This window comes from Aphis gossypii, unplaced genomic scaffold (assembly GCF_020184175.1).
Source record: "Aphis gossypii isolate Hap1 unplaced genomic scaffold, ASM2018417v2 Contig00209_ERROPOS129414+, whole genome shotgun sequence".
Classification (NCBI taxonomy): Eukaryota; Metazoa; Arthropoda; class Insecta; order Hemiptera; family Aphididae; genus Aphis; species Aphis gossypii.
In genome coordinates, this window is record NW_026083027.1 from 13,943 (window position 1) to 37,649 (window position 23,707).

Below are 23,707 nucleotides of genomic sequence, written 5' to 3' on the forward strand. Positions count from 1 at the left end.
TTGGTTCATATATAATTAGTTATGAATTTATGATATTGTGTAGGTAACAGAGAACGAGATCGTTTGTATTTCATAATGCCCAAAAATCCTAAACGAAAGCAGCTATGATAATATTATAACATGGTTATTAGGTACTACGACAGTAAATGGTAGATATGGATTATTATACGATAAAAATATAGTATACCTAGTATGCAAATTATTTTTTTTAAATATGTAAAAATGAAAAAAATTTTAATTCTATCAAACATTTGTTTTATAATTTGTTCATAAATTCACATTAAATCTTGAGCATTTGTTTTTTTAAATCATTTGTATGTTATTTGTAAGGCTGGGCAAGTTAATGATTTTTTTTTAACTCAGTTAAGTTAAAATTCATCAATAAGAAAAAGTTAAAAGTTAAAAGTAAATAAATTTTTTGGTTAACTCAGTTAAGTTAAAAGTTTATACATATATTTTTTTTATATGTTAGCGTACTTTATTTCTTATATAGGATGTATTTTATTAGTTCTACATTTCAAAACAAGTCATCTAAATAATAATTAATAAGTACCTAAAAGCTGAAAATAATTAAATTACATTATCTAAGTCTTTCAACTAAGTATTATATAACAAATCTTAACATTGCCCCCTCCTAGAAAAATGTCTGCTGGCATCTATGATTTTATAGCAAGTATATTAATTAACTATTAATAATTATATTATGTATGCAGTTTTATATTGTATTTTATTGACTGAAAACTGTTTTTGAATTATTAAATTATGTAATTTCTTATTAAAAAAAAAAATTCTGACAGAGAAAAAACCAAATTCGACGAATGGTACGGTGGCGAATGAAACAGCGTCAAAATGGGAAACTGATTTACTACATATTTATAGTCAGGGAATTTTTTAACATTCCTAAGATTTTGTTTTGATCGTTATTTGCCATAATATTTGTGAATGCGAAATTTCGACCGTTTATAAATAATTATAATATACTGAATTGGAATTACTTGTTGATGGCAGTCGATCAAATATTAAGATATTTTTTATTTTTTTGAATGATAATCGTTAGGAATAATATTACCGACGCGAATGCCGTCATAAGTTCATAAACCATAAATAGGGCCCAAATTTTTATGCATTTACATGTTTTAACAGTCCAAAAAATTGCTAGGTAAGCTACAAGTTTGAATAGGTAAGTAGATACGAAAATATGTAATATTTTGATTATATTAATTAAAATAACCTACGTATTATGCGTATTATACGTAGTATGCGGATGCAACCATTCACGTCTGAGGAAGACTACACCTGAATAAAATAAAAATAAATGTCCTTATGGACTGACTCACGAGTTACGACAGTACGACACAGTAACCAACTGGCGTGAACGGACGCAATAAGTATAATCAGTATAATAATAATAAGTATAATCAAAATGTCATAATATACTTATAGGGAAAATATAACAATACATATAAAACGAGCGGCGTGAATAATAATAATAATTCGATAAATCGGCGATATTAATTCAACGACCTGCACAATTTCGTTATTTGTACAGACGTACAGTTGATATAACGGAGATATCAACACCGTGACCGACGCGACTAATAAGTTATAATATAGATAATAAATCGACGATATCAAGAATAACAGCCGGCGCGTGTACGTACTATCTCACGACACTCGGGATATATCGAAGATATCAAGGTAGTGACCAGTGTAATTATCTACGTACAAATTATTAAAGTATAATAAAAACTGATTGCAACACTGACCGATGCAGTTAACTAAAACATAATATAATAGATAATATCAGCTATACAATTTATAGGCGCGCATCACAAAGCATTAAGTACCTACCTACATTAAATTGGGCTTTAAATAGTATTCACCAACGGGAAGACCGGTCAACAAATACACCTATATAATAATTGGCAACCTCCGGTGAATCTCCAAGCACTATACTCGATATCCAAAATACCAGGGCACAACAAATATATAACTTCCAAACACACCGCTACCGAACCCCCCTGTGAGGTCGGATAACCACGCTCTGCTACCAAGTGTTTGCGCCGAAGCCGCTCCTGCAGCGATTGGTGTTGTTGGCGCCAACGACTCACGGGACGCTGTGATAAGGAAGGGTACCCAAGGTGTAACAATTAATTAATATCATATGATGTATAATAATAAATTATATAACGTGACAAATTTAATATAAGTATAAATTACTATAAAATGATCGAATATGCCGAGCGTCTAACGTACATAAAACAATAATATAATAATATATATATAATAATAATTAACAATAATTATGCGGGCACGGCCACGTAATCACTATAATAATAGTATAAAAGAATCAGAACAATTAGTTCTTTTGACACATAATAATGTATTTACATATAATATAATAATAAGAGTGTTATAGACCTGCAGGATGAGTCCGGACTGGTAAGACGACAGATCTTGACGTTTGAATTGACGTAAATTTAAGTTCACGGAATAAAACCGGAGTGTAGTTAACACGTCAAGCCCCAACTATCTTGGGACTTACGAAGTTTGACTACACTTCACGGTATGTATAAAAAAATGAACGACTACGGGGTGGATCGACCACGAGGTCACTGACACACTCGTTCGGCGTAAAAAAACGTGCCAAAACAACGCAGACACGCCAGGTTCGACGGTTGGCGAAAGACGATCACAACGACTTAAACGAAGAAAAAAAAACGCGTTGTCCGCACACGCGGTTCAATCACGACCTCAGCGTGAGGTAGCGAACGGACGCGACGATGCGTCAGGCTCGACCGCCCGGAAAAGACGCAGACTTCTGACTTTCGCCAGCGACAAATAGCCAACGGCCAACAGTCCAGTGATGGACGGCAGAGAGGGGTAAGGAACTTTGTCGCGGAGCTTCCCCGTCCGACACGGCGCTGCGATAAGATACGTCGCGTACTCGCGTCCGAGCACGAACAATTTCATAGGTATCTATGTATAATTTTTATATAAATAAAATAATATTACATTTTTACGTGTTAATCAAAATACTGCCATTTTATTTAAATAATCGAATCTTAATACCAATAGTTACAAATTTTTATTTAACTCAAATGCGCCCCTTACATTACTGCGCCCATGTCGCCAACCTCTAGTTACGGCACTGTATATAATTTTTTTAAATCTCAAATAAACTTATCATGCATTAAATAATATTATAATAAAAAGGTATTAAATTTTATAACTAATGGTAGTAGTTTTAAGTGTGTACTAAATACTAATATATACTAAAAATTATAATATAAAGTGTCAAATCCTATAATACACTATACTATCTGAACATTTGTCTTAAAAGATTTGTTGTCACACACAGATTTTACATGGCAAATTTACGTATCTACTGGATTCTTAGTACGGTTTATTGTTAGAACAATAATTGATAATTGTGTAACATAATAACATTAAATTTGTATATAAACAATAATATAAACAATTATAGCGTTTTTCTTATATAATAAATGTATTTTAATAGGAGTTAAGTTTATTATGAATTTGAAACAGCAAATTATTCATAAAATTGCTTAAATGTAACTTACAACAAACTTAAAATAGTATGAACAATAAATAAATAATTCTTCGCTCAAGCATAGTTTATTATCTCTACTATAAATTCAATATGTACCTACCTGCAGCTACCTACATTTTTATTTATTTACCTACGATATAATTTAGTATAACCTTCGTAAATATTTTTTGAAAAATATCATAATTATATAGGTTAGGTAAGTGCAATATATTATACAATAGCAATAGTAAAATATATAAAAAAATATAAGCGCGTCACGCGTACATAAATGTTTAATATTATAGGATGTCATCGCACTATTTGTTCTCTCTCTCTGGCCTACGTGCGACATAGACAAAACGCATTTACGCGGAATCATTTTTTCTATGATTTTAAGTAATCTTAGAGTAAAAATACCCATTACAAAAAAGACAAAAAATAATATTTTTAAGGGAATGAAATATCGATTTGTCAAAATGTGGTCTCAAAACAATTTAAACATCGTTTAAATTTACAACATTATTTTGTTAATTTTGAAAGTCAAATAACAATAAAATAGATAATCGATGTGTCATCCCCTTAAAAATATTATTATTTATCTTTTTTGTAATGGGTGATTTTACTCTAAGATTACTTAAAAACATAGAAAAAATTATTCTGCGTAAATGCGTTTTGTCCATGTTGCGCGTGGGCCAGAGAGAGAAAACAAATAGTGCGCTGACATCCTCATAACATTGATTATAAATAATAAATATTTTATATTTATAATCAATGATTTTATATTTTGTTCGTTCACACCTCGTTAACAACAATATATATTATGCATGAATATTATATGATATTATAAATTTAAAATATTCATTAATAATAATTAATATATACACATTAATGTGTTGAAAATGATGTCCCGTCAAAATAGATATCACCTTTTTCACCACCCAATTTAAAATATATTTTATAATATTACATCAGACAAATCATCTCCGTCCAGAATCGTATTCTGTATACAATAACATACCTATATAGCATTGGATTCAAATTCAATACATCCATTATCGTGACCTTTTATACAGCAGAGTGTTACTCACTGACTACCTTTTTTTGTCATCGAATGGGTTTTCCTGGAATCAGGATTAGGGACATTGTATACAATATACTGGGAACATAATGGGTACACATGCACACTGAACACATACGAGCAGCGTTTGATCGACCGGAAGCGTCGTTCATAACGGTAAAATATACTATATTATATACATTATAATATACTATAATATATTATATTATATTGTAATATAATATATACTATATTGGATAGTTTATTTCTATTTTTAAAATTAACTGAATGTACGCTCGTCGTTGTCGACTACTAATCGCTATTAATTATTATTATTATTTTAATTAATTTTCTACTACTACCTGCAACTAGTATAGAAGTAAATTGTCGCCATACGTATTTTAAGTATACATTGTATTGTTTTTAATTTTAATTAGTTCAACATGTCGAATTGTGCTCATAATATAATAAATATTAAATTATATTACATTTAATTTGACAATTTGTTATACCTATGACTTACCTATACCACTTAGCACCCACGAGCCGCCACTGTGATATATATGTTATATTTAAACTTCCCTTTACACTTTTCCAGGCTTAGGACTGGCAGTAACTTAGATTATTATTATTATTATTATCATTTTATTACTTATTCTAGATTTTGTATATCAGCTATGATGTTCAAGCATTTTTAAAATTTTTGTCCAATTCATACGCAGGCACGCAGCTAATGTTTTTTAATTCTTTGGTCTAATTGTATAAAAGTCTTTTTTCTCTTTTTGCCTTCCATGTTTAAATAACTGCATTTATAAACATATTATAACAAATCAGAATTTGACCTAAATTTCAAAGTCTAATGTAAATGATTCAGGATTTAATTTGTAGTATATTGGTAACCGTTGTCCGTTAACGACTGTTAAAATACTGCTGTATATAGTTTTCAAAATTTCAAAAGAATCATTCATTTAAAAATTACCATATACCGAACTCTACAAACGTGTATACTATACTAAAGAGTAAGTAGATAAATCTTATAGACGGATATCGTCGATATTGATGCTATCAATTTTTCAACACTTTATTTGTAATGAAATCTCAGAAATCTATAAACAACCATTTATTTTGCAATTATTTAGTATACATAATATAATATATATATATTATATGTATATACTTTATATTTGATAATCTGTAGGTAGATAGAAATAATCTGACCGCAACATAGGCGCAATTAGGTGGGGGCTAGGGGGGGCTTAGCCCCCCCAAATATTTTTTTAGCCCCCCCAAATAAAGCCATGACTTACGTATTTTTTATTCGTCATAGAAATTGGAAAATTTTTTTTTTAAATTCAGTGTGAGGTCAGTGTGACTTATACAATTCTAGCCCCCCCAAAAAATTGACCCTAGTTGCGCCTATGGACCGCAAACGACACGAAAAAGGTGCCAACCACAAATTTAATGTTCCGACCGCATCAGTGCCGATACCAATTTTTCTGTTATAGAACTTAATAAATCGCGGGTGGCAACTATATAGTTACGTCTCACAGTAAAATTTTCTTCCAAATTGCAGCCCAGGTTGTTTTGGGGTACATACATTTGGTGGCCCAAATTTAAATTGTATTTAAGTCGGATTGTTCAGGTCGGAAACACTTTTATTAAATTAGAAACAAATATAAAATAAAACACCAAAAAATTCTATATCGCCTAGCCCGTACTACGAACGCCGCTTCACACGCCCGATCGTCGTACCTCCATAAGTTCTCGCCGACTCACTCGGCGACAATGGGACTGTTTTTGCCATGCGCGTACGGCGGTGTTATTTACAAAATCTTCTTCTCGCCTCAGCACATTTTGCTTCTCCGGCCTGTCTAAGCTAATCATTTTATTTAGAAATATTATTCCCTCATAATTAATATTAAATAATATTATTTAGACGACTGTCTACAATACACGACAATTGTGTAATATAATATATATATATATTGTCAGGCCGTTTATTCGTTTCAATTTTTATTTTTCACGGTTTCAATTCGTTAGATCGACCATGTAACAATAAATTATTATATAGCTACATAATGATTTATAAAGGACCGCTTAAGTGTTTGTGTATGTGTGTGTGTGTGTGTGTGTGTGTACCTAGTACCTACAACGGCGTTACCTAGAAAGGCGGCGGTGGCGGCAGAGACGTTTCGTCGAACCGTTTTTGGCCAGCCTGAAAAACAGTTGCTCCTCCTTCGCCTATGCTACATTGCCGCTGCCGCATCACGAGTCACGACCACCGGAATCCCCACCACCACCGCAGCTGACGACCACGACATCTACGTATCCCCGGTCGTATTTGCCGCCTATCGAACGGCGCTCGGCACTCGCGGGCAGCTCGGCCTTAACAGTCGACAATCAGACAATCCACAGGTTACGTAGTACTCTGTTAAGTCATCGGTCTGCTATCGTAGCATCGAGTCGTAATATCCCTTCCGAATTATCGCATTTCTGCACGTTTACTTCGAAATTTTTCGCAAATACATCGAATACTTTTTTTTCCTCTTAATTTATATTAATCAACGTTTATCATGCCTAATGCTGTAAATGAAACAATGAATCACGTTCATGAACCAACGGAAGACGAATCGTTTCAAAGAATAGATGCAGAACAAATTGATCTAGAAGAAGACGACATGGAAACGAATACGAATGACAGTGACACTTGGCCCAATCACGAACACGAGAATGACAACATATTTTCCGATAATGATGAAATAAACAGCAGTCCGTCGCCGACGATGGAAACAGCTAGTCCGTCCGTCCCTGAAGTCATGCATATCGGGTCTTCGGACGCCGCGGCCGGTCGAAATCGTGGCAGGAACGTAGCTAGAAGAGGACGTCGTGGCCCTCATTCAAGGTTAAGTCACTCAAGGTACAGTATAACAACAATAATAAAACATATAACTTATATTATTTTTATTTTTTATTTGCAACACGTTGCATGAACCTACTGACATTATTATTACTTATAAATTTTAATATTATTTCATGAATTAAAATAAAATATATTAATAATAACAACAATGACGGTGATAACGAAAAAATATGATAAGAAACGAGTAGGTACGCGTGTATCGTATATACCGCGATTGATGCTCCCGAATCCCAGATCTTTACTATAATAATTTTCATTGTTCACATTTACTATAAATAATATTTGTATTATATTATTAATGATTTCAATATTGCTGTTAATTGTAATTGGGCCTTGCCCGTTTAATATTAAATAAATAAATCTGTTTTGGTGCGCGTACCTACTCGATTTAATCTCACTGTCGTCTTATAACAATATGTCAATATATATTATATATGCACAACTAACCGTGATCAATTTTTACTCCACACAGAGCTCCATTTCCTTTGTACTGCAGTACGCCTTTTGGATGTGGCTTGACATTCAATGGTTTTGCCAAAAACCTTGAACTAGAGAAAATTTTGGACTGTACTGCTGCAGTGTCCTGGAGTGATACACTATTGTTTCTAGTCCAATGGCGCAACGACGGCAATAAAGTCAGAATAATTGAGTCCAGCCTTTTGCGGAAGTATAGTCCGCAAATGCTTATGGACTTTTACGAAAAGAAGATGGTCGAACATTGTCGCTCATGATACGCCTGCTTCAGTAAGTAATATACGTAACAATAATAATATGTATACATTCACGTACAAATTGTTCAACGTTATTGAGATTAAACATTTTTACCAATTTTATTGTACCTATACTCTCTAAAAAATGTATTATCACGAATCACGATAGATTCACATAATCAGCTATTAAATTAACAATAATAGTATTACATTATTATCCACGCCCTAGAAAGTTTCATACGCACGTTTATTTTCATTTATTATACCTATTTTATGATTATTAATTTATTGTTATATGTTTTTTTTCAGGTTCGCAAGCAATTAATAAAAAATGCCATTTTCAGTTTAATTTTTTTACATTTATATTGTTCATAATACATATTATTTAAATTAATATTATATTTTTTTTCTTAATGGTAGTTTTAATCAATAATTTAATCCTTTTTTTTTATTTGTATAATATATTTTTTGAACATTTTTTTTTCTAATATTATTTTAAGATTAAATGACACTATACAATTATAATTATAATTAAATATATAGATTCCTCCTTTTATGAAGTGTTGTCAACTCTTTATTTCCGTGTAATGTTTCTTGAAGGTGTGCAAGTATAATATGTATTGACATATAAGTCATCTAACAACGGTTTTGCAACAGTTAAATCTTAAATATGCTTAGACTTATAAATGTATATATGTCTTAAGTATATAGGTTACAGTGGCATCTTCGACGAGGGTATTCAGTGCTTATAACCCCTCTCTTCCTAAATTTGTTCGATTATATTTTATAGCTTATATATATATTCCATACTGTAAGAATTAATACATACACGCATAAACTTATGATTTGAAGAATTATTAATACCAACTAAAGACATACATATTTTTGTAACGAATATAGTCAAATCAATTAAGGTAGGTATAATAAATATACGTTAAGTATTAGGTACCTATATGTAGGTAGTGTGGACCCCACAAAAAATAAAAAACTGGTTGGTATGACACTTGCTATTTGGATTTTATCAGAATGGCAGAACACTTTCCTCGAGTGTGATATCAGACAGTATCCTTTTGACTAATAATAATCTGTTACCTGATATCTTTTTAGAGAAGGAGTTTGGTATAAAAAAATTGATTCTCAGGCCTCGTTAAATTATTGGATTTTCAGTAGGTAAGTATATTTTTTTATTAAAAGAAGAAAACTTTCTACAGTCTACAGTGAAATCTGATTTTTATTTAAAATAATTTGTAAAAAAAAAGCTTAATATTTGTTTTAACTGTTTTAAGACATCACAATATCACATACTATATTATTCTTCAGTTTGAGATTAAAATAAATTCAGGCTATACAACATTTTCTTCTAAAAAAAAAAGGTAAAAAAAATAGATATACCGTTGACTGTACAAGAGTAAAAATTAGTTCCATGGAGCGTATTTTCGGGGAACCGTGACATTTACACCATGATCTAAGAAGATAGTTAATATTTATTAGTTCATGATTTACACTCGGTCCGGGCGCCTTGAATGCATAGAGTAATAAATAATAATAATAATAGTAATAATACTCTATGCTTGAACGTTGACATACGTTTTTCGTCTACGCATTTTATAAGTACGATGAGATAACGACTATTGCGACCACTAACAATTTGTCCACTACGATAACGATATCTGTACATTATTATTTATTACGTTGGAGTACTGTCGCTTAGTAAAAGAGACCGTCGGACGATTTTTACGTCATCTATACTCGTTCCAGTATTTTAATATTGCAGATCACTGACGTTGTATTGTTGGCATTTGTTGTATATTATATTACAACTACTCACGTCAGTCAAGAAGTCAAATAAACTTCACCACATGCCAGTTTTTTATTTTTTTTTGGATTTCGTCGAGTAGATTGTAAAGTTATGACGAGCGGCAAACTGCAGCGGTTTTCGACGTTTTGTACTACATTGATAATGATGATAACACTTTCGCGCGTTTTACGTTGTGTTATTCTCGTGTCTTGTGCAACAGCAGCTGCATCTGTGCCGTAAAAAAAACATTTTGTTCATTGATAATAAACATAATATGGATACAGCATGCTCACTATACTCACTAAAAACATATATTATAGATATTATGGGCATACTTTAGGGCTGGAGCTAGACACGGCGTTTTCCGTCGAATTAAGAAAATTGTTAATAATCGGAGTAGCTATACGCGACGGATGTCATACATGTTGCGGAAAACGCAATCCGACTTGCGAAGTAATAAAAACGCGGCTTATTACGTATATAGCTACTTCAAGCAATACATACCAATGCATTGTTATTTTTTTAATTTGGCGGACAACGCCGCGGAATACGCAGCGTTCGAAACGCGGCGGTATAAAGTGTTTAGGCAACGGAGAGGAAAACGACGCACAATATAGCTACTGAGCGACAAAGAAACTATCGTTTTCAATAAGAGAGAGAGAGAGAGAGAATAGATGAAAGCCGTTGAGATTAACAATGTTATCAATATTATGCTGGCTGAGATATTTTGTACACGATTCTTGAGTAGGTAGTTGAGTTTAATACTTATAATAATTACAGTGGCGAATCCAAGGGGCGGTAATAGGGTAAATACCCCCTCCTTGAGCTTATTATATACACATTTATTAGGTACATTGTGACTTGTGAAAAAATACTAGTTATATTCTGCGTTAAGTATCGTACTACCCCCCTTGATAAATTTCTGGATCCGCCCTTGTATAATTATTATAATATTATTACTATAATATATTATCTAAAGTTTAATAACAATAAGTTTGTTGATGTTTTCTTTCATTAGGTAATCGGCGCACTCAGCGCAGCAATAGTTAGTAGTTACCATAGATATTCGATGATGTACCTACGTAAAGATGTTGACGGTCGGTAATTGGTGACTAACAAATACAAAATAAAATATATCAGTTTTTAACGAATTATTTCGACAATTAATTTAGTCTTAATTCTAGAGTACAATCGGGGATAAATGAATATATACTTCACTGTTTATTGTTTAACCGTTTATCTTTCAAGTAAGTAGTAAACGTTAATTAGCGATTTAGACGCTTTTAATTTATGCCAAACATACTATTGACTCTTGATCTCTATCGAATATGTTTTATAATTATAAAATTATTAATATATATTATATATATTTTAATATTATTATGCTACACAAATATTTTACATTTACGGTCTAAGTAAAAAAAAATTAAAAAATAACTGCACGACTATGTGTGTATAGTACCTATATCGGCTATATCGAAGCAAGAGTTTCCCATTTAAACTGTAAAATACAAATACATTAGTTATACGACATAACTAATTTTCTAATACATCAATTAACTCCTATAGTAAACTCCAAAACATCAGAAATATTGTATATAACGAGCTTTTGTAAAAATCATCAAAATCGTACGTTTAGAAATGAAGTTATAAATGAAAAAGTGAGAACTTTTTAGTAGAAATTTATATTAAATACAGAATCACGGCAGCCGTTTCTAGCGTCGTCACTCGTTGCCATAGATATAACTATATTATATCTACACGCACTACATGCAGATACATCGGTACATGTGTATGTCTTGTTTCTATTGAATGCAGTTGACATAATAATGTCGATGTCGATTAGGTATTAATAATTAATTAATACGAGGAGAAAAGGATTAAACTGTAAATATAATATATTTTATTTTTTTTAAATTTTTACATAGCAACCGGTTGTTATACACAATCTCCGTCTCGATTGGTAACATTCTCAGTGTCACACAAATTAACAGAATGACCCCCAGCCATAAGATACATACATGTCAATAAATAATTCTTTATTATTATTATATTAATTATTATTATTTGCATTGATGATAAAAATTAGTGATATCACAACAAAAACCCTTCGTAAACTACTTAACTTCATGTAAAAATTGCTAAGTAAAAAAAAATATTAGATCTTCAAGCACTATAAATATGTGATATCATGAATAAATGCTAACTGCTAAGTTTATTGAATTTAAGTAAACTTATTATGTTTCAATAATTTATTTACTTGGCGAGGAATTATTTCTAAAAAGAAACAAAGTGTAATGAACAAAATAATTTAATGGCGAAGGACTATTAAAATATAACTTATTATAATTAAAAAAATATTATTATTAATATTTATATACTATTCTAATTTAGAAGTATTTAGAATTTCTAAATAATTCTTTGCAAAGTAAATAAATTATTGAAACAAAATAAGTTTACTTAAATTCAATATACTTAGCAGTTAGCATTTATTTATGATATCACATCTTTATAGTGCTTAAAGATGTAATATTTTTTTTAACTCTCACACAAGTCACACAATGTATGAATAATTTGTTTTTAAAATTACGGTTTGTCGGTATTTACGAACAAATTGAGGTAGGCAAAGGCATATAAAATATAAATTTGTTATGAAATAAGACTTCAGAAAAAGGTACAGAGAAAATTACTATTAATAATAAATTTAATATTATATTAATATATTATTATCTACTGATAAGACTTGTTTAAAAAAATAATAATTTTATGAATATTTTGAATTAAATTTATAGTTAATTAATAAATATAATGATATAAGCAACAAATATTATATAAAAGAATTATTATTTTTGTATTGTAATATTGATAATGCCTTTAAAATAAATAATAATTTTTCTCTTTCAAATATTTTGACTTAGGTACAAATATACCAAAGTTTTAATAATGAAATGATAAATAATTTACAAATTTAAAATTATATTATGATTTATTATTGAGTTGAAGATGTTCTATTTAAAAATAGTCCTTTTGAATTTTGATGACTGATGTACGTCTATTTAAAATTAAAATTGGGAATTAAAAAATTCAGAAATATTGTATATCTTTCGCTAATTTATCAAAAAACAAATAATATGTATAACAACAATTATGTAGTTCTCTAAAAGCGTACAAATGTTCCTACAATAATATAGGTAGTCTATATTTTATGCAAATGCGAAATACGACCACATTTCAAAATGGTTGACTTGAAATAATAGGTTTATTAATGTTATAATCACTTTTTCAAAACCATATTAATATTTTAATTTATTTTATAATAAAATTCAATCTATAGTCGTATGTTATAATTATTTTAAGTTTAAATGAACAGAGAAATTAACTGAAATTTGCGGGATATCCAGCTTATCTAAACATTAAATATAAGTGTCTCCTCATAATTAGGTACGAGGTACCTATATAATAACTTAAATAAAATCTATGTTGTGTTTCAAAATACTCCAAATAAAATTATACTACGTTACTGGAAATTGAAACAGTACCTATGTATATCAATTTAAAAGAATAAAAACTTATTTTAACTAATCTAAGCAATTATTATAACTATATCTAAGGAGTATAATTTATTTTAAAAATAATCAAGAAAGAGATAAATGGATTATAATATAGGTAAACGTACAATTTATTGTCCATGTCAGCGGTTCCCGCCCCATGGGCCGCGAGCAGCACGGTACTGGGCCGTGAACAATATAATATTAAATATTATATATATTTAAAATAATATTATTATATATTTTTGTTTCATACTTAATAATATTTCTGGTTATAATAATAATAAATCATTAACTACCGAATGCAATAAGCGTACGGTACTACGGTATCGAACGTTTGAATGTAGTATTAGGTATCTCATATAATATATATATGAGATAATTATATAATACGTATATTATAGGTGTGCTATTAGTGGGCTTCAAAGATTTTTTTATAAAATTGGTGGTCCGCTAAACTAAAAAGGTTGGGAACCGCTGGTATATGTTATGCGTTTGTTTGACGGAGATGGAGATAATTTATGCAGTGTATAGTACTATAGTCTATATTTGGTAGATTTTTAAATGATTATCGTATTACTTTAAAATATTCATCCTGTACATAAGTTAATGTATTTACACGATTTTTAATATAATAAAAATTAATAATATAATATTTATAATATTTTTAATATATTCTGTTTTTATGGAGTAATGGAGTATTAATAATATGGAGTAGGTAGGTACGCATTTTTAATTTTTTTACGGTGATTTAATACGAATTATCGTATCTGAAAATTACAAATTGTTGTTGCAAAATATACCTATTTTTTATAACATGTTAAAATGTTCTTTTTTTACGTGTTTAAATGGTATAATTTAACTTGGAATATTATTAATTGTACACAAATACACAAGAACTCAACAATCCATCGCCGTCATCGCGAAGACGTCTCGGGTGGTTACTTCGGTAAAGAAATTTAAATAACATTAGAATTCCAGGAGCTTCAAATTACTCTCAGTTATGAAAGTCCAAGTCCACCTTTTTTTTCTCAGAAAAATACGCCTTCGCTCGACTGCGTCGATCAGTCGATCCACACACACACACACCACACACACACACACACACACACCACACACACACACACACACACACACACACACAAACATTCTTCGAGCACAACGACGATAATAACATACCATCATTAGGTAGGTACTTAGATACTACTCGTACAAATCAGTTATTGTCGTCTACCGCGCGCGCTTTTTCCTTTATATAACCTACTACCCGACTGTCAACACCCGTTAATTTCCTATCGTCGCGTTATCTCCGCTCATCCGCTGTAGCTTTGCGACGTCCACGTGTGCCGAGTCCCAACGTTCTGACTTCACCTAAGCTGCGACTATTCGGTGGCGACACTGCGTGTCAGGGTAAACCAGACGTATATTTTGTATAATACAGTTGCCGGTCGAGTATTTTAATTATTATTATTTATTGTAATTGTTATTTTTTACTATTATACGTTGTTGTTTCGTGCGTTTCCATATTATGCAATCGCAGGCCACAGCTCACGAAACGCGTGCCTAGCCGTCGAGTCGTAATAAAGTGCGTTTTGATAACGTCGCGTCGCTGTAAGGAACCGTTCAACAAGTACAGTTGCGTCGCGGTCACAGTATACTTGCTACGGTCCTATTCGCTCGTCTTGTCGCTTGCTCGCGTTGGATTCCGACGGCGTATATCCGTCCATTGTCTTGATTCTTGACCGCCGTCGAAATGTCGAGCTCGGCGAAACGCATATGTCTCGACGAGGACGAAGAAGCGAAACGTCAACGCAGTAGTTGGATGGTCTTTCCGGGGTGAGTACTACCTACCTTACATAAATTAATTTACGTGTTTATAATCGATGATATTCAACTCGTGGGTTGAACCTATCTGTTAATATGTTGTATTTAACGACGGCTAAATCGTTGTTATATCAGCTTTCTATTCACCGCCGTTTTAAATTTTTATTATAATTTCGTTATTGCCCAGACGCTTCTTCTGTGTTGGAGAGAACCATAGTTTCGCTCTGTTATAACGACCAAAAACGCGCGTATTTTTGGGTAATGATATCAATGCCGAACAATGCTATATGTTTGATATCAATGGTTGTAGTATATTCCTATATAATAAATATAACAATAATATATGATGATAACGCGTGCCTGTTTGCATCTTGTTACTACATTGCTAATTGCCATAAGCTCAATTTATAACCTTCTTTAAAATTATTTGTATTCAATAATATTTTAATACTTTTTAAAATTTATTTGAAGGAGGTACACATAGGTATTATAAAACTTTAAATAGTATTCTTTATTATAATTTCTAATGAAAAAAAAAAAAAATTTATTATAGGTATTTCAAATTATATTTTTTATAATATTATTATTTATTAGTTGGCAGGCAGTACCTAACTATTAAGTATTATGTTAGAATAAAAAATTTAATTTAATTTAAGGGGATTGGAAGCGTTGATTTTCTGTCTTTGTCTTACACACGTGGAATATAGGAAAAATAGCTATACGCGCCTGACAAAAATTAAGGTACTTCTAGTTGTTTGATTTAAAATATGTAAAGATGATTGAATTGGCATACAAGTTTACTTTGCATCAGTTGAAGTATATTTTTAATATTTTCAATTTATATTTAATAATAAAAATTGACAAATTTATTAAATTTAAAATATTTATTTTAAACAATAAAACAATCGATAAAGTGCTTCGACCGATGCAAAGTAAACTTGTATACCAATTCAATCATCTTTACATATTTTAAATCGAACAACTAGAAGCACCTTAATTTTTGTCAGGCGCGTATAGCTATTTTTCCTATATTCCATGTGTGTAAGACAAAGACAGAAAATCAATGCTTCCAATCCCCTTAAATAAAATAATACCAAACTATAAGTATATAAAATAATTATAAACTGATTTAAAATATTTGATTAAAATTTGTTATCATGTACATTTTCAAGTTGTTTCTGTAAAATTATGTATCTGTATAACATATGTATATAATATCAAGTATCAACAATAAAATTGTTTAAAACACGAGTTGACTACAGCTGCTGCGTATAAACTATAGTACTGTATGTGTTATGTGTATATGTAATCGACAATCAACGTAGTAGTATTGTCATAATCTCAAGCCCGGCTCAAGTGTTTAAACACACCCAGGCAAACTTGAGTTTTACTACCCCTTTCATGTAAATACTACATAAAATATTTTTTTTTATCAATAATACAAAAATGTTAAATGCCGCCCTAGACGTGGGCCTATGTTTCCTAATAATATAATTTATTATCTACGGGTAGTGGTGCGCTGGACAATTTTTGAGCTTTAGATAGGATAAAAAATTAAGAACTCATTTATCTAAAATGTGGATTTTTTGTCTTATAAATTTAACTTAAATAAGAAAAACAAAATTGTTATGTTTTACAATTTTTTTTTTTTTTTTTTTAACATTTTTTACATACCTACCCATTTTAAACTGTATAGGTAATTGCTTCAAAAAGATCTTCGGCTTGCAACTGTTGCTGAAAAATACTACTATTTACAGATCCAGAGTGTTTGTCCTAGTTGATAATTTATTTTATATAAAGTATTTTTGATATTATATGGTTGTGGACAATAATTATTGTACAAAATAATATTTACTGCTATTTGATATTTCCTCTTATTTAATGAAAAAATAGTTTTGTTTTTTTTTATAGTTTCAAATAAATATTTTAAAAGAAAATGCTACACCCACATTCATTGTCACCATCTTAAAAATGTATAGCATAGCAAATTGTTCGTTCTGAAGAATCAATTTATTTAATTCCTACTTACTTAATGTTATATAGAATTTACCTATTATCAAATTTAAAAGTAAGGATATTATTATTTTATTATTATGTTTCTTTTATTTATACTTAAGTTTTAATTAGTTATGAAAATTTAAAACTTAAATATAAAAAAAACGTATGAAGTTTACAAGATAATATTCTTACTTTTAAATTTGATAATAGGTAGGTACTTCAAGTGTAATATTACCAAAAAAGAGTTTTATGAATTCCTGAAAACATAGAATGCCATGTTATGTATTGTAAAAACAGAGACAACACACATGGGTGTAGTAATCTCTTAAACTTAAATACATTTCATGCAAATTAAAAAAATAATAGATTTATTACTTACTTTAAACAATTTAATTCCAATTTGTAATACTATTAATTATTATTTATTTTTCTTGTTTACTTTTATAAGATTTTGAATTTTTAGACAGTTCTATGTGCAATTAGTAATCGTTTACTTAAAAACAAAAAAAATGGAATGTTCACAGGGTCGATGCATTAAAACCATACAATATTGTGTTTGATTACGACAGATTTGAATATGAACTAGCTGTTGGACTTGATTTTGCACTTGCTAAAGCGCTAGAACCAGAAGAAATTATAGGAGCTTGTAATTTTAATGGGGAAATAGTCTACTTTATGAAGTGGAAGCGTGAAGATCAAATAAGTTACATATCATCAGAACATGCTTCAAATTTGTATACTGAAGCTACAATAAAATTTCATGAGAAATATAATAATATATCCCAAATAGTTACTACAAGTGTGTTGCCTCGCCAACATGATGGTAATGTTGTACGTCGTAGGGTTGGGCGTCCTACGAATGCTTCAAAAGGCTTAAAAAGATCTTATACACCAAAGTACATATCTAGAAGAAAATAAATAATATGAATACGATTTTTTTCAATTTGAGAATAATAAGTAATTGTTATTAAAATATATTATAAATTATAATTTTTTTTTTTTTTTATTATTCATTTAAATTATTTAATAATGTTTAATCTATACCTGTTAAAATAATCAAAATAAACTGATATTTGTACATTTTTATATTATATTGATATAATTTTTTGATCAAATTTCCTATTGTACGTAAGAAATAAATTATGTGACTATTTTATAGGAAGCAATATAGTTTTACAAATTACAGCCGTATGCATTTTCTAGTCTTAAAAAGTTGTGATATTTGTTCAATTAAATTATACTATATCAGCGTGTATATGAAAAAAACTACAGGTATAGTAGATATTATATTCAAATGTATTGAGCTACATTTTTTTTAGCCTTTTTACAAATCTTAAATACATTTTACATAACCAATAAAATGATTAAGGTGAACAATAAAATGTTTAGAATTGGCATTTTTTTTTTTTACAGTCATAATAGTATGTCCAAAATAAGATACCAATTAAGATATGTATTTAAATTTCTGAAGTCATAAGGCTATATATTACATAATATATATATTTTGAAAGCAAAAAAGTATGTATTAAGTCAGGGCTAGATAAGTTTCTCAATAAATTGAGCAGAAGCATAGCTTTTAGGGAGTGATGTAATATTCAAAACAAATTAAAATATTGTATATGTTGTATTTATTATTGATGGTAACATGATACAAGTGACTATAAAAACTGTAGCCAAAGACAAAATAAAAGTTACAATTATATTTTTATTATTTAAACAACAAAATCATTTAGAATACATATTATTTTTTATGAGCGTTTTAAAATAAATTATAGACAACATGTATACATTAACATTCATACGTTATGTATAAAAAAATCTTACATCAAATTGGATAATTAAAATTTACTTTTACAATACAGTTTTTTTTTAATTACCAGGTAAACATGATCTTTTAGGGAAAACAATCAAAATAATATTTTGGCTGACACAGAAGAATATAAAACATAATATTGTCGATGAACAATAATATTATTGTTCTATTTTATTTTAATAATGTTTAAGACTAGAGTTGTGTACATTTATCCCAATAGTGAATTATTTAGAACAAATTCAACAGAATACAATATACATAACAATTTTAAAGTTCGAATTAACAAATATTTAATACAACATTAAAGTATGTTGTATTTTATTGTTAATTAAAAGTTATTTCAAAAAGGGTAACTAAAATACAAGATACAAGTTACTTTGGAAAATTTAACACAGTTATGTATCACTAATACATGTATTTCATTTACTGTTAACCCTGTAATGCATACCATAATATATAACAGTAATTACTAAATTATAAATACAGTTTCAAAAGTTATTACCTATACTTTCAGCTAATTGGTCTTAAACAACTTAAACAGACTGCTCCCAATTAAAAATTACACTAATATGTAGGAAAAATGTGTAGACTGGCTCATTGGCTTTCTTTCCTGTAAAATAGTAGGCTTTTATACTACATGGCTACATCAACATACATCAAGAGGCCATAATTAAAGGATTACACTTCTAAAATCTTTGTTATTCTCAACACTTACTTAAAATTTAATAATAGAGTACATACCTACTATATAATAATATTTATGATGGATATAAAATATGTTATATGTTGTATAAAGAATAAAAAGAATATAATTTTTAGTATTAATGCTTGTATTGTGAGGCAAAAATATAAGGTTAAGGATTTTAGATTTTGCTTATAGCTTATTTAAAAACATACTTATGTGCATAAGAAATTTGTGTACCTTGGAAAATTAACCTTGTATTACTACCTCACAGACATAGTTCTAATGTATATACATACTAGCTGACCCCGTGCACTTAGTATGCATGGCCAAACCAAAAGAGGGTTGTTTTATTTATCTGGATATCCTCCTTGAACTGTATTTATGGAAATTTTGTTCAAATCAACCGGAAAATCATTAATTTCAATACAGCGTCGTGTAAGTAAATATATGGAATTGCAGTAAAAAAGTCCTAGAAAAGTAAATTAATTGCCTGTGGTTTAATATCTTGTCAAACTCGGTTAAATGTTAACTGCACACATTACCTACTATCACATAGTTTATTAAAGTACTACTGTTTTAACTAAATCTAAAATACAGAACAAATATCATATATTCATATTGAATAAAATAATGATAGTTTTATAGAAAATTACTTGAAAATATTCGTGATTTTGACATATTTCATAAACATTTGAAGTTTAAACGCTTATAAAAAAAAAAATTGTGACTAACGATTTTTTATTATTTTTTTTTAACTACAATAAGTACTAACTTATAAGAAACCGCATGATAAATGACAAAAATCCACCATAAACTACTCAATTCGAAATTCACAGCAATCGTTTTTAATTAATGATGATACAGTTTTGCAGTTTGAAGATGTCATACCTAAAAAAAAAGATTTGTTCTTGGTATTAACATTGATTATACATATTATATATATATATATAATCAATAATATAAATTAAAGTAAATTGATTAGGTTTCTATTAAAAAGGTGTAAAAAAATAGTTAATTTTATTTAACTTGTTTGCTATTTTTTCACAGGTTTAGGTATCCCAATACAACCATTCATTGTTGTAATTGGTCAATTAATAGAATCAAAAAATATCATTGAATACTTCAATGATATCAAGTACAATGTTTTAACTATCCAGAGAACAGTAGATATAGTTTGTATATTGTTCCATACATTTAATTTGTTATACCCTGATGAATCTTATATTTGATGGTTGTTTTTACAAAATTTTTTTTATAATATTCATATTAAGTCTCATCCAATTATAAGTCAATTTATTTCATAACTAAATAAATAAAATATATATCAAACCATAAATACTGTTTTTACATATTTCTATATCTTTTTTAGTTGTTATTATTTTATTCTTGTTTTAAATATGCTCTCATTACTTGTACATATTTCGTATTTATTATTCATTATTACGTATAATAATTTAGTTAATATATTTTTTTTTTAACTATTGTGGTAGAAGGCTCCTACATAATATAATGCATATATTTTAATATAATACATGTTAATTATATGCAATATTATTTTGTTAATACTTTAATAGTTTATAATATAGTTCATCAATATTATTTAAATAAATTTAAAAGACAATATTTAACTTATTAATTTATTTTGTTAGTGCATTTTACATTTTACATTTTTAATTTATGTATACAAGTAATAAATGTATTACTATAAAAAAAAATAAATAAATTGGTAAAAATATTTTTACCAAGAGCATAGGTGATACTAATAACAACAAAAATCTTTGTAGAAAATACAAATCAAATTATAGTATTTAAAGAGAAATTAATTTAATTTAATAAATGTTTATGGCTTATTTAACATTATTAATGTTGGTATCAAAAAATTTTACTGTTGAATTATATTTATCAATACATATTATTAACAACATGGTTCATGTAGATTTAACAAAGTATTTGTTGTATTAATTGTGAGAATTGTTAGTTGTATTGTTATTGTAAATTTAACAATGTTTATGATGTAATAATGACAATTTCTTTGTCAGCTCAGAAGTAACAAAGATATTGTTAAATTTACTTAACAATTTAATAGCTAATAGTAATAAAATAGGATAAATGACAATGTGATGTTATAAAATATTGATATTCTGAAACAGCTGTTTGTATAGTATTTTAAATTATTTGAGATAATAACAGCACAAAATAGATATTAATAATTTTCATACATACATTGAATATCATATAATGTTCTCTTCATGAAAATATCTTCCAAGATAGTATTATTTGTAAAGTAATGTTCTCCTCTTTGTAATTTAAATCCTAAAACAAATAGTAAGAGTTTCAAATGTGTGAGATGAAAAATAAAAAAGTTACATTTTAACAATAGAAAATTGATATTCATAATTTTAACACTTACCTATATCCAACAATTTTCTCTGTGTAGAAAACCTTTTTAGGTTATAATATAATGTATAAAGTAATTTTCTCCTTTTTGTAAATTAACTCCTGAAACTATAGGTAATACAAATGTGTTATATGAAAATTGAATGCGTTATTAACGGTACAAATTGATATTCATAATTTTAACACTTACTTATACAACGTTCTCTGTATACAAAATCTTTTTAGGTTATATTATAATGTATAAAGTAATTTTATCTTTTTTGTTAATTAAATTCTAAAACTAATAGTAAGAGACAAGAGTATCAAATGTGTGAGAGTGAAAATAAAAAAGTTATATCTTAACAATAGAAAATTGATATTGATAATTTTAACACTTACTTTATCATATAATGTTCTCTTTATAAAAAATCTTCCAATCCCTAATTGTTTTTTAAATTTTTCCATCCTTTATTTTTTCAGGACAATTCCTATGTGAAATTAGTCCACATTAGACAGCATATGCACCGTTCCGGCTGTATGTAATTGGCCCTGCAGTTGTTGCTGGATCTCTCCGTAAATGGTGCTGGCATTTCTCGTCATTCTCTGAGTTAACCTTGATATTGCTACGTGCAACGTGTACTCATATCCTATAATAAATACAACACATGTAAATATTTTATTATTAAAAATATTAAGTCTAAAAAACACAATAATAATAAGGAAGAAATTATACATAGTGAGTTTGGATAAGACCCGGGGCCATCCATGTCCGCATATGTTCATATTATAAGACCATTAGTATTATAAACCTATAATCAACGACGGAAACAGAATAGGTAATATCATTTATAAAAAAACTATCAAATCAAAAGAAATACACTTTCAAATATTCTTACCATTAATTTGTTTACCACCACCATTCAAGGTAGCTTATACGTTGTTTACTTATTCATAATTTTGACTGCCCAAGTGGTGATCGTCTATTCGTCTGTGGGATAACGTTTTGAAATATATTGTAGGTGCTCTGGTAGTCTCAAAAATCTAAGAGTATTATTTTTAATTTTTTTTTTATTTTACAGTTTTGTTTTTGTTTAAAATATTTACCCGTTTTTATCATTTACAGTTATCATCATATTATAATATTGTAGCATCGAGATAGATAAGAATACTGGAGTGCGTACTTCCTATATCAGCAATGAAAAAAAAACGGCCAGGTCGCGACAGACGGCAATTGATGCTATCCCATAGACCTTATACTAATAGACTGGCCTTGCCTATAGAGCACGGCTATAGCCGTGATTGTACGCAGCTTCTAATAATAGTACTTACGTATAATAGGTATGGATTATGGAATAATAATATAATATTATTACTTTTATATAATAAATTGTATAATTACTTTTATTTACTCAAATTAATAAACGT

The 23,707-nt window shown here is 28.8% G+C and overlaps 2 protein-coding genes and 1 long non-coding RNA gene across 7 annotated transcripts; 2 read left to right on the plus strand and 1 right to left on the minus strand.

Moving 5' to 3' along the window:
- The first annotated feature begins 6,572 nt into the window (after positions 1-6,572).
- On the plus strand, positions 6,573-8,910 carry LOC114126888 (uncharacterized). Its single transcript, XM_027990932.2, has 3 exons — positions 6,573-7,527; positions 8,003-8,274; positions 8,550-8,910. The coding sequence occupies exons 1-2, from the start codon at positions 7,184-7,186 to the stop codon at positions 8,259-8,261; spliced, it is 603 nt and encodes a 200-aa protein (XP_027846733.2). The 5' UTR covers positions 6,573-7,183; the 3' UTR covers positions 8,262-8,274; positions 8,550-8,910.
- Positions 8,911-11,147: 2,237 nt separating this feature from the next.
- Positions 11,148-18,499, plus strand: LOC114126885 (uncharacterized). 3 transcript variants are annotated; one of them, XM_050208520.1, is made up of 3 exons: positions 11,148-11,285; positions 15,127-15,422; positions 17,933-18,499. In XM_050208520.1, the coding sequence occupies exons 2-3, from the start codon at positions 15,340-15,342 to the stop codon at positions 18,324-18,326; spliced, it is 477 nt and encodes a 158-aa protein (XP_050064477.1). In that variant the 5' UTR covers positions 11,148-11,285; positions 15,127-15,339; the 3' UTR covers positions 18,327-18,499. The 3 variants fall into 3 exon arrangements, with proteins under 3 accessions (XP_050064477.1, XP_050064478.1, XP_027846730.1); XM_050208521.1 differs by lacking the exon at positions 11,148-11,285 and adding an exon at positions 11,672-11,925; XM_027990929.2 differs by lacking the exon at positions 11,148-11,285 and having other exon boundaries at positions 14,723-15,422.
- A 679-nt stretch (positions 18,500-19,178) lies between these two features.
- LOC114126886 (uncharacterized) lies at positions 19,179-23,531 on the minus strand. Of its 3 annotated transcripts, none has more exons than XR_007606492.1 (8): positions 23,179-23,399; positions 23,016-23,091; positions 22,682-22,929; positions 22,317-22,411; positions 22,130-22,219; positions 20,679-20,794; positions 20,203-20,375; positions 19,179-19,831 (listed from the first exon to the last, which is right to left on the minus strand). It is a non-coding gene; the product is annotated as an uncharacterized LOC114126886 (long non-coding RNA). The 3 variants fall into 3 exon arrangements; XR_007606493.1 differs by lacking the exon at positions 23,016-23,091 and having other exon boundaries at positions 19,183-19,831; positions 23,179-23,323; positions 23,387-23,531; XR_003592637.2 differs by lacking the exon at positions 23,016-23,091 and having other exon boundaries at positions 19,182-19,831.
- Positions 23,532-23,707: the final 176 nt, after the last annotated feature.

Bases quoted from the DNA above. Each gene is read 5' to 3' on its own strand.
- LOC114126888 (XM_027990932.2), top strand. From the start codon at position 7,184: ATGCCTAATGCTGTAAATGAAACAATGAATCACGTTCATGAACCAACG. The intron at 7,528-8,002 runs GTACAGTATAAC...TACTCCACACAG, and splicing joins TCAAGGTTAAGTCACTCAAG to AGCTCCATTTCCTTTGTACT.
- LOC114126885 (XM_050208520.1), top strand. From the start codon at position 15,340: ATGTCGAGCTCGGCGAAACGCATATGTCTCGACGAGGACGAAGAAGCG. The intron at 15,423-17,932 runs GTGAGTACTACC...GAATGTTCACAG, and splicing joins AGTTGGATGGTCTTTCCGGG to GGTCGATGCATTAAAACCAT.